At 40.7% G+C, this 12,249-nt stretch overlaps 1 protein-coding gene across 1 annotated transcript; it reads left to right on the top strand.

The window, feature by feature from the left end:
• Window positions 1-996: 996 nt before the first annotated feature.
• LOC530653 (acyl-coenzyme A amino acid N-acyltransferase 2) lies at window positions 997-4,549 on the top strand. The gene is made up of 3 exons (XM_059889329.1): window positions 997-1,459; window positions 1,661-1,893; window positions 3,937-4,549. Exons 1-3 carry the CDS (start codon window positions 997-999, stop codon window positions 4,528-4,530), a joined length of 1,290 nt encoding a protein of 429 aa, XP_059745312.1. The 3' UTR covers window positions 4,531-4,549.
• Window positions 4,550-12,249: the final 7,700 nt, after the last annotated feature.

Genomic DNA, 12,249 nt, shown 5'->3' with positions numbered 1-12,249 from the left:
AATATTGGAAAGGCCTCACCTTTTCCTTTCCCTTGATAAGCTGGTAGCTCTTTCTATGAAAATAATTAGAACAACACAACTGACAGGTTGCCTTTTTCCTTTGGTTGTCACTCATTCAGTGTTTCTGATTCTAGTTCATATTTTCCCAGATCCTATTTTTATTTTTTATGTCTCTGTTACCTATAAACAGGTTCAAATCCTTTGTCAATGAGGTATATAAAAAAGGAGAGAAATAAAGAAGGAAGGGTGTGAGGGAGGAGAATACCCCAATTTTGCTCATAAAAGGGCACAGTATGAAATAGCTGACCAAATGTATATTTTATTCTCTTTGCTACAAACAATATTCAATATTTACCACTCCACTGGAAAGCCACTGAAGCAGATCATGAAATTTTATTTTCCCTGAAAAAGAACAAATAATGGGAACTCTAAAAAGAGCTGGTGGTTGGTCTTACAATGGCAGAGAGGGATTGGAAATTTGAAAAAGAAACAATACTGTAACATATTTCTTGTTTATGTAGATATGGGAATTGAAAAGCCGCATTGATCCTTCCAGGCAACACTTAATCATGCATTACCCCTTGGAGCCTAACAAACACCTGTGAAATAAGTCATCTGGGAATGATCTCAGCTGAAGAACTGAAGCTCAATTTACTCAAAACCACAAAACTAAGATTTCCTTCAGTGCTGTAATGGATAAGACAGGAGGCTATAGTGTTAAGACCTAGCTTCAATTTCCAGTTCTACTATTAATTATTTACAACACTTGGGCATGCCACTTAACCTGTCCTCATATGTAAAATGAGAATAATGAGTACACTCTGCACACCTTATTTTTCCCTCCTCCAAATGTTCCGTGTATTTTGCAGTAATCTCCAGAAGTCTTCTGGGCCAGTGCAAGCCTTGTCTGAGCCTCTTCCTTGGAACCAAAGTCTCCAACTCAGAGTCTTCTCTCCCACTGCAGGAAACACCATTTGGTCCCTTTGCCTGTTGCCAATGTTCCAGCTGACAGTCACCCCAGCAAGTGCCCTGGCAGATGAGCCTGTGCACATCCAAGCGACGGGCCTGCCCCCACTGCAGATGGTGACCCTCATAGCAACCATGAAGGATGACAAGGGGAATCTATACCGGTCCCGAGCTTTCTACAGGGCTAACGAGGCTGGGGAACTGGACCTGAAGCGAGATCCTGCTGTGGGGGGCCACTACATGGGGGTCCACCCAATGGGCCTCCTCTGGTCCCTGAAGCCCGAGAGGCCTTTTGACAGGCTAATTAAGAGGAACGTGATGAACACACCCACCTGGATCACTCTGGATCTATATGACTCAGTTTACATACACAAGGTAGGCGAGGCTCAGCCCAAGGCCAGCCAGGTGCTGCAGCGCTGGTTCTCCAGCCCCGACCTGCAGCGGGTGCCCATCCGAGAAGGTCGTATCAGAGGAGCCCTGTTCCTGCCTCCAGGTGAGACTCATCTTGAGGAACCTGGAAAACATGGTTGGTGGGGATAAAAGCAAAGACAAAGGGCATCCAGTTGTTGAACTAGGATTTCCCACAACATTTTAAAAGTAACAAGCCATTTTGTTGTGTATGAAAGTGAAATTCATTCTGCTCAGCTTGTACTTTTGCCGTTATCTACTCAGCCCTTCTGATACTCTTTCTGATCTCATTTTCTTCTCTTTTTGCTGCTCCTAGGGGAAGGCCCATTCCCAGGACTCCTTGATTTGTTTGGGGGCATCGGGGGTCTAGTTGAATATCGGGCCAGTCTTTTGGCTGTCCGTGGCTTTGCAGTGCTGGCTTTAGCATATTTTGCCTATGATGACCTGCCCAAGCAGCTGGAGGAGGTGGACCTGGAATATTTTGAGGAAGCTGCCAACTTGCTACTAGCTCATCCCAAGGTATTTAAAATACTTTTCATTTTACCTGGCAACATTATATCACAAATGTCTGTTCTGCCTATGTTACCAGTCTGTTTAGCTTGGGGCACAGCACACCTGAGTTAAAATTGGGGATAATAATATCAACCTTGTAGGATTGCTGGGTTGATTAAGATCAGCTTAATGATTACTGGCACAGAGAAGACAATAAATACTAGGTATATTATGATCTTCATTTTCTAGTTCAAAAATGTTTAAATATTAGGTATTTCTTGAAAGTGCTGCACTTAATATGTCAGCAAATTTGGAAAACTCAGCAGTGGCCACAGGACTGGATAAGGTCAGTTTTCATTCCAATCCCAAAGAAAGGCAATACCAAAGAATGCTCAAACTACAGAACAATTGCACTCATCTCACATGCTAGTAAAGTAATGCTCAAAATTCTCCAAGCCAGGCTTCAGCAATACGTGAACTGTGAACTTCCAGATGTTCAAGTTGGTTTTAAAAAAGGCAGAGGAACCAGAGATCAAATCGCCAACATCTGCTGGATATTGAAAAAGCAAGAGAGTTCCAGAAAAACATCTATTTCTGCTTTATTGACTATGCCAAAGCCTTTGACTGTGTGGATCACAATAAACTGTGGAGAATTCTGAAAGAGATGGGAATACCAGATCACCTGACCTGCCTCTTGAAAACCTGTATGAAACAGTTAGAACTGGACATGGAACAACAGACTGGTTCCAAATAGGAAAAGGAGTATGTCAAGGCTGTATATTGTCACCCTGCTTATTTAATTTATATGCAGAGTACAGCATGAGAAACGCTGAGCTGGATGAAGAACAAGCTGGAATCAAGATTGCCAGGAGAAATATCAATAACCTCAGATATGCAGATGACACCACCCTTATGGCAGAAAGTGAAGAAGAACTAAAGAGCCTCTTGATGAAAATGAAAGAGGAGAGTGAAAAAGTTGGCTTAGAGCTCAACATTCAGAAAACTAAGATCATGGCATCTGGTCCCATCACTTCATGGCAAATAGATGGGGAAACAGTGGAAATAGTGACTGACTTTATTTTTCTGGGCTCCAAAATCACTGCAGATGGTGATTGCAGCCATGAAATTAAAAGATGCTTACTCCTTGGAAGAAAAGTTATGACCAACCTAGACAGCGTACTAAAAAGCAGAGACATTACTTTGTCAACAAAGGTCCACCTAGTCAAGGCTATGGTTTTTCCAGTAGTCATGTATGGTTGTGAGAGATGGACTATAAAGAAAGCTGAGTGCCGAAGAATCGATGCTTTTGAACTGTGGTGTTGCAGAAGACTCTTGAGAGTCCCTTGGACTGCAAGGAGATCCAACCAGTCCATCCTAAAGGAGATCGGTTCTGAGTGTTCATTGGAAGGACTGGTGTTGAAATTGAAACTCTAATACTTTGGCCACCTGATGTGAAGAACTGACTCATTTGAAAAGGCCTTGATGCTGGGAGGGATTTGGGGCAGGAGGAGAAGGGGACGACAGAGGATGAGGTGGCTGGATGGCATCACTGACTTGATGGATATGAGTTTGGGTGAACTCCAGGAGTTGGTGATGGACAGGGACTGGTGTGCTGTGATTTATGGGTTCACAAAGAGTCGGACACGACTGAGCAACTGAACTGAACTGAATAGTTGAAAGAACTCAGGACACCTCTTTTTCTAGCTCGAGAGAATAATTTTGTTCTTCAGAATACTTACCTGCCTCTGCTTGAATGTTGCTGGTGCATTAGATCCTTTTTGCTTTATACAGAACTCTGCTTTTGATGAGCAGTTTTAGTGTCTATTGTTTCACTTGATCTTCGCAACAGTCCTGCAATGTAGGTAATATTATGACCCCTCATAAGACAATAAGGCTTAGGGAGTGTAAGTAGATGATGATCTCTCTTGGTCTCAAAAGCTGGTAAACCCTAGTGCTAGGACTCCCACTCCTTATTTTCTGACTCTCCCCGTCATCCCAGCTTACTGGCCTGTGGGACAGCTCCTTCTCAGAGAATGGCCTGTCATGGGTTCCCTTCATTTTGTCCTTCAGGTCCAAAAGCCGGGAATTGGAGTGATATCTGTGAGCAAAGGTGCAGAGATTGGGCTGGCCATGGCCTGCTACCTCAAGCAGGTGGCAGCCACTGTCTGCATCAATGGGGCCAATGCCATCCATGAATTTCCGCTCAGGTACCGGGATCTGGTCATAACCCCCATCCCCTCGTTTCCAGAGCGCATGCAGGTCAACGCTGCGGGTGCTGTGCGCATCCGCCACTTCAAGGGCGACCCCCGAGATGAACGGAATCAACATAGTGTGCTTCCTGTTGAAAAGGCCCGGGGCCCAATCCTCTTCGTTGTAGGAGAGGCTGACGAATGCTTCAATAGCAAAGAATACGCTGAGCAGGCACTGGACCAGCTGCGGAGGCACGGCAAAAGCAGTGGAAGGATGCTGTCCTACCCCGGGGCGGGCCACCTGATAGAGCCGCCCTACGCGCCCCTGTGCTGTGTGTCCTGGAGCCGCGGCCTCTTCCTCCCCATGCTCTGGGGCGGGGAGCCTGAGGGCCAAGCGGCAGCCCAGGAGCACTCCTGGCAAGAGATCCTGAAATTCTTCAGGCAACACCTTGTTCTGAGCAGAAGCACACTGTAAGGGGGGTGATGGGGGCGGGCGCGGGGGGCGGAGACCAACAGCAACAGAAAAGAATCAGGCAGGGCTATGGGTGAGGGAGGGGGCTCTCCTGATTTCTCTAGATTCACAGTCATCTTGAGTCAACTGGAAGAAAACTGGACAAAATCAAAGAATCATGCATCTGAAATATTTCTGATAAAATTGTATGTGCTTTGTAACTTTTTATAAATTGAATCTTAGTTGATATGCAGCAGGGTACGTTGCTCCTGCAAAATTTTGATGCCCTTGAACATTGAATAACCTTTTGTATCCCGGTTGGGGAGTCCTTGGATCCGGGTATTGCCAATCTAGATGAATTTCCTGGAACTTTAAAGTCCCTTGTGAAGTCATTTTCTGTTTAAACTATTTTGAGTTGAATTTGACATTTGATTTGAAAAGTTCTGATACCACCATCAGGTGTAGAGCTTGCTATGGATTTCCAGTAGATACCTTAACTCTATTTTTTTTTTTTTTTTGGAATAGTGATGTTTCTTTTTCTTCCTAAAATATATTTTGTTTAAGAATTTTAAACAGGAGTGGGATTAAATGCTCATGTGCTTCTGGAGTATTTAGTGCCTAAATGAGTTATATTTAAAGTGATTACAGAAGTGCCTGGCACATAGTGATTTCAGTATCAGAGTTAGCTATTATCCTTTCCATAATGCTTTGCTCCTTCACTCTGTCAATGTGGTGAATTGTATTCATTGATACACTAATTTTTCTAATTCATCTAATTCTACTAGATCAGTTTCTCATCTTGACTAGTTTGGGTTTTAAAATTAAAAAAAAATTGGAGCTAACCTAGTCATTTATATTTTCTAAGAATTTCATCTCTATTTTCTGGAACACATTTCTCTCTCTCTCTCTCTCTTTTTAACATATCAACTGTCATTTTGTTTGCATGCTTTTGCCTTTTACTTTGAATCCGACTTGCTAAATACTTGTCTATTTTATTGATTTTTTTCCCCTAGAACAGCTTTTGGGTTGCTTAGGGGTCAAATCTAATTTTTCCTGATTCCTCAATTTCTGCTTCTTTGAAATAAGTTTATTCTTTCTGCCGTATTTGCTTTTCTGGCTTTTTGATATACTGTGTTCTCATTTTGTTAATGTCTAAGTAGTTTGTGATTTACTCCCTGCCCCTCCCTTAAACCCAAGAATGCTTTTACCAAAGTACCAAGTATCATCCTGTAGTTAACTTGTTCTTTAAAAGGGAATCTCACTTTGTATTGGAGGAGTCAGATTGTCACCCTCTGAACCCACTGACCAAGCTTAGTGTTTCTAAAAATGGTCAACTTGAAATAACATGTTTCATGATGAGATGTAATGTGGAGTGCTCAGCACTTCTTAGAACTCTTCTAACAACACTAGTAAGCTTGAAGTTTTAATGTCAAGCTTTAAATCCAGTCCGGTCAAACTTCTTACTAATGTGGTAGCTAGTGAAAGAGATAAATGGTACTTACTATAAGGAGACAACCATAGACTATCATTCTATGATCTGGTCTAGTCACAATTTAATTACCAACTGACCTGGTCTCTTTTCATAAAAATTGCATGGAAAATTTTGGAATTTTTCACTTTGTAGGATTTTGTTTTTCTTTTTGCATTGGAGCGAGCTGGGGAATTATTCAAAATTAAAAGGGATTTGAGAGGCATATCAACCAAATACTGTGTGTGGGCCTGGTTTGAACAAAATAACTGTAAAAAGATTTTTGAGGGGTAACTAGGGAAATATGAATATGACTGGATAGTAAACAATACTATGAAATTATCTTGTTAGGTGTCAGAATGGTATTGGGATTATGTAAAAGGTAACTTTTTAGAGATGGATACTGACATATTTAGAAGTGAAGAATCACAATATCTGGGAATCATTTTAAAATACTACAGGTATATGGAAAATGTAGGAAACTATTGTATCTAGATGATGCATATACTGAGGTTTGTTTTCTCTACTTTTATGTGTGCTTTCAAATTTTTAATAATAAAAGTTAAAAAATAAGGTACAATTGGTATGTTTATTTTTCTGCCCAACAGACAAGAACTTTAGCATGCAATACATCTTTTCTCCATGATATACCTTATTAATTTCAGATTAATTTTTTTGCAATCAGTGATAATTATTTTAAATTAATTTTCATTGGAGTATAGTTGCTTTACAATGCTGTATTTAGTTTCTGCTGTACAGCAAAATGAATCAGTTATATGTATATACAAATATATATCCCATCTCTTTTAGATTTCCTTCCCATTTAGGTCACCATAGAGCACTGAGTAGAGTTCCCTCTGCTATACAGTTGGTTCTCATTAGTTACCTATTGATATTTTATACATAGTAGTGTATGCAGGTCAATCCCAATCTCCTAATTCATCCCCCTCCTCCTTCCCCGCTTGGTAGACATGAGTTTGTTCTTTATATCTGTGACTTTCTACTTTGCAAATAAATTCATCTGTACCATTTTTCTAGACTCCACATGTATATGATATTATACAATATTTGTTTTTCTCTTTAGTCTTTTTATTTTGGCATCCATTGTTGCCAATGAGAAATCTGATTCTTGCTACTTTGTGGGATTCTTTTCTTCTTTTTCTGAGAACTTCTTACAATTTTCTCTTTGTTCTTAGCGTTCTGAAATTCCATCAGGATATGACTAGGAATGGGTTTATTATTATTATTTTAATTTATTTTGCTTGGTACCCCATGGGCTGAACCCATATCACATGTTCATGCCTAAAGTGATCACAGGTGAGGGAGATGAGACCATCATACTAACTTAGACAATCAAGACTAACCCAGAGGTACAGAGATGGGTCAGCATCCATTGGAAAACCATGTCCATTTAGTGGACTGTGAACAAAAATAAGATCCATTATTAGGAAGGGCTATTCAGTTGCCAATCAGCACAGTTTGCCCCTCCTGCTTTTACTACCTCCCCTAATTATTTCAACAACAAATGAAAATTTGGTTGGGGGAGATGTGCTCTTCTGGTTTCTGATGCATTTCAAGTATTTTCTGTAACTTATGGGCAAAGATTACCCCTCAATTAACTTGTCCAGACATTTTGATTCTCTAAGCTTTGCCTTCTTTCTTTGTGTCCTTTGGCTGACTGCAGAAGTATTTCTAGTTTAAACATTTGTAGAATACTTCTCATCTGTATATATGAATCCTAGTAACTTTCACCCTATCATATTCCCTTTCTAGGGTGGTTAGACAGTCTATCCCAAAGACAAAGGTTTATGTGCCCTAGAACACAAATAATTTATAATGCTGGAAACTGGCAGCCTCTTAGTCTCTGGATTTTCTTTATCTCTAAGGCTTCCCATTTCACTGTTTCTTTGTTGTGTTTTAACCTTGACTAGGTATTTTCCTCTCAGCCTTTGTATGTGGTTTTCACAGATTTCTATTGCTTCTGGTAGAAAGTTTAATCAGTTTAAAAATCTCTGCTGTTTACACTCTTGTTGCATAACCTTTCTCCTTTTTAATTGTACCCACATATGTCCCAGTGCTTCTGTGATTCTGGACTCACTCCATCCCCCACAGGTGAGTGGTGATTGGCGTAGACCAATCATGGTGTTCTTTTTTTCCTCATCCAGTGATTCGTGTAGGCACAGAATGTGGCATAATTCTGGCCAATGAGATGTCAGAGACATCTGAAGAGAATGGAGATTGCCTGAAAGAGACATTTTTGAAATTTGGAGGGAAGTTTTCCATTTGGATGTTGTATCTTAAGGTGGATGATATCCTGAGACCATGAGGGGAGCTGGTCTGAGGACAAAGCCAACACCCAAGGTCTGAGCCAAATGAGTTGCAGAAAAATACTGGAACTCTAATTATGTTGTTGCCATACTTGTTTAATCTTTGTATTTCTTGTTAATAGACTCAATACACTGTCTTATTTGTTTAAGCCACTTACTTTGGGCTTTTCTGTTCTTTGCTACTAAAGACGATCATGGTCATAAACATTTCTCCCTCTTGGCAGCCCACCCTCTTTTGGATCTGGCCTGAGGCATTGTAGAAGAACAAATGGCACAATCTAATTTTTAAATGAAAATATTGCAAAATGAATTAAAAATTAATGACCATCTTGAAATTTATGACATTTATCAGACTTTTAAAGTTTCATAAGATTATATAATATGGATGACCTGAGAGGCATGTATTGTGTTTTATTCTTTTTTAAAGTTTTTTTTTTTTTTTTGATGTGGACTAGTTCTAAAGTCTTTATTGAATTTGTTACAATATTTTGATATTTGGCAAAACTAATACAATTATGTAAAGTTTAAAAATAAAATACAGTTAAAAGTGAAAAAAAAAATTGCTTCTGCTTTATGTTCTGGTTTTTTGGCCTCAAGGCATGTGGGATCTTAGCTGCCCAACCAGGGATAGAACTCACACCTCCTGCATTGGAAGGTGAAGTCTTAACCACTGGACTGCCAGGGAAGTCCCAAGGACCATGTACTGTTGCTGGAGGAGATTGTATTATATTTTCCTTGTGATGATGCAATAGTGGGGAGAAGTGAAACCTCTGATGGTGAGTAGAGTCACCTCCATCTTCCCAGTTGGAAGGGAGCTGAAAATAAGCCATGTATATAGAAAAAATTCAGACCAAAATGCTTATTGAGTTTTTACTGTATACCAGAAACTTTGCTACCAGGTTTTTTGAGTTATCTAATTGAATCTTCAGAGCAGCTTTAACAGTAGACATCCCAAGAGGCTGTGAGATGGATTAGCGTTGTCATTCAGCTGATCCAATGACATTTAGCAATCTCAGTCCTGTGATTACAGGAGAGAAGGAGCTTTTTCAGAGCACACATAGAAGCTTTCAGATCATTTATAGGGCACACAAGTTGGGAATATAAATTCCTGAGTTCATTTTCTTTCCCCACTTTGTCCAGTAACACTAGGAGCAACAAGCCAATCTTATATTTATCAGTTTGCCAAAAATGTTCTAAAGTATCATATACAGCTTTACCCAGCCCTTTCATTCTTATAAGAGGTTGATGAGAAGTATCCAGGGGTGCCTTTTTTTTTCCTGTCTTCATTGTCAAGTCATGCCATAGACTATCAGTGTTCTCCTTACTACTCAAAATAGAATAATTAGCATATTTAAATCTAATCAGATTAAAGAGCCAGTTCCAGAAACGCCAGAGCCAATTCAAAAAAACTCAATCTTAAAACTCTTTTTTTTTTTAGAAACACTCTTTGTATGAAAATCTCAGTCAGAGTTCTCAAGAGAAATAGAACCAACATGATAAATACAGAATTTTTTTTAAGGCATTGGCTCTTGTGGTAACAGAAGCTGAGAAGTCTCCAAATCCACAACCTGCAAACTGAAGACCCAGAAGAGCTGATGGTGTAATTGTAGTCCAAGTCTGAAGGCCTGAGAACCATGAGAGTTAATAGTGTGAATTCCAGTCTGAAAGCTGGCAGCCTCGATATCCAAGGAAAGCTGATGTTTCAGTATGAGATTGAAGTTGAGAAAAGACAGATGTCTTTGCTTAAACAGGCGGGAGGAGTTCCCTCTTTTTAAAGGAACGTCAGCCTTTGTATTCTATTCAGTTTTCCACTGATTGAATGAAGGCCATCTATGTTAGGGAGGGCAATCCATGTTTTTACTCAGTCTGTTGAATCTCATGTAATCTCATCCAAAAACACCCTCACAGATATACCCACAATAATGTTTGACCAAATATCTGGGGCTCCAATGGCTTAGTCAAGCTGACACATAAAATTAACCACCACAGAATAGATAGTCACTAAATTATTTCCATTTTACAGATGAGTAAAAACCAAGCCTTGGGGAGCTTAGGTTACCTAAGCTTACACAAATATAGATGGATTTATAGTAGGATTGAATTTACAGTCTTCCAGAACTCATGTAACTATCATTTTACCTGCCTGACAGCAGTATCTACCCAGGTTGCAGTATCTAGGGATGACATAATTGAATCTTCTCTTATCAGTTATATCAGTATTATGGCTTCCACTATAATTGAGGTTGGATGTGGTAAGGGTATTTATAATTTTTTAGTTTGGTTAGTTCAACACATAATATTAAAAGACAGACTAGTCCAATGACAGAGGACCTTACAATACTTTAATTGATAATACCACATATACAGAAAGAAAAATTCAGACAAGCATTGCTCTGAATGAAAAAAAAAAATGGGTTAGAGAAGAAAATCCACCAGTAAAGGAAATATACTTGAGTTCACAATAGGGAAGTCATCTTATCCATGGGACAGGGACGGTGCAGCAGGCTTTTCCCATGGCTTATTCAGTTATGAAAGTGAAAGTGATAATTGCTTAGTCGTGTCTGACTCTTTGCAACTCCATGGACAGCAGCCCACCAGGCTCCTCTGTCTGTGGAATTCTCTAGGCAAGAATGCTAGAGTAGGTTGCCATTCCTTTCTCCAGGGGATTGTCCTGACCCAGGGATTGAACCTGGGTCTCCTGCATTGCAGGTAGATTCTTTACCATCTGAGTCACCAGAGAATACACTATTCACCTTTAAAAAGAAACTCATGCTAATCAAGCAACATTTTAACTAATAAAATGGTTTTCTAGACACCTTGATTACAAGATGAAGTATGGGTTGCTGTTGAGTTGCTAAGTCATGTCTGACTCTTTTGCACCCCCATGGATTGTAGCCCGCCAGAACACCTTTGTGCATGGAATTCTCCAGGCAAGAATACTTAAGTGGGTTGCCATTTCCTACTCCAGGGAATCTTCCCAACCCAGAGATCAAATTGGCATCTCCTGTGGCTCTTGCATTGGCAGGCGGGTTCTTTACCACTGAGCCACCTGGGAAGCCTGGGGTGTCAAATTTTGGACACAAATTAGTGATGATGCCACCATCAATTAATAAGTGTTTCTTGAGTTTACACATGGTGTGTTAAAGACAATATTTGAAAATGTTTTTACATGCTCTAGTCCTCACATTTCCTTGCTCTTTTTTTCCTGGTTTTATCTGAAACCAAATACAGTGATTAGTCAAACCCATTTCACTTGCCTTCACTAATCAATGTTGTTTTAAGACTTGTATGTCTTATGACTACATGTCCTCTAAGAGGCATGTAGCATAAACAAGATGTTTGCCTGAGTTATTTTCCAGGATGTTGGACTCAGCTCTGTCTAGTTCAGGCTGAGCTGGTTAGGACAGGGTAGCACCACCGACCCTCTGGCTGGGCACCTGCTGGTGTCCACTGGGGACCTTTTGAACATGGAGAGGCTTGTAGATTAGCTACATCTGTGCAGGACCACGAGAATCGCATCTTTTCGCAATCACCTTTCCCCCACGCCCCCTCTCGCCTCAGCCAGCCCTCCTCTGCCTCTTCATTGGTCATCCCCTGGATACTCCACCCGCTTGTCTTCTGGGACGTGTATTTGAGGCTTGTTCTCCCGTTTCCTCGCCTTGCAAGTAAACTGTCTTCTCTGCGAGCCTCGGTAACTCAGCGTTTTGGCTGGCTCTGCCTCCCGAAAAATGAACCTGGCTCAGTAACAAATTTGGTGGGTCAACCAGGAGGTAAGTCCAAACAGGATTTTGCCCGTTGGTTTTTTTGGTCCCTCCCGGGTGCTGAGAGGCTGAGAGCCTGTGCACTGAGTCCAAGCGGTAGCCGGTGCGTTTGTTACAGGAACGCTCCCTGCGGCTGACCCAGCGAGGCCGCCAAGCTTCCGCATCTTGCAGTGAAACAAGGGTTTGG

This window comes from Bos taurus, chromosome 8 (assembly GCF_002263795.3).
Source record: "Bos taurus isolate L1 Dominette 01449 registration number 42190680 breed Hereford chromosome 8, ARS-UCD2.0, whole genome shotgun sequence".
NCBI lineage: Eukaryota > Metazoa > Chordata > Mammalia > Artiodactyla > Bovidae > Bos > Bos taurus.
Note: the sequence above shows the minus strand (reverse complement) of the source record. Positions and strands in the feature narration are given on the sequence as shown.

Coding starts and splice junctions, on each gene's coding strand:
- LOC530653 (XM_059889329.1), top strand. CDS start 997: ATGTTCCAGCTGACAGTCACCCCAGCAAGTGCCCTGGCAGATGAGCCT. Junction 1,460..1,660: donor AGCCCTGTTCCTGCCTCCAG/GTGAGACTCATC, acceptor ACTCTTTCTGAT/CTCATTTTCTTCTCTTTTTG. Junction 1,894..3,936: donor TGCTACTAGCTCATCCCAAG/GTATTTAAAATA, acceptor TTTGTCCTTCAG/GTCCAAAAGCCGGGAATTGG.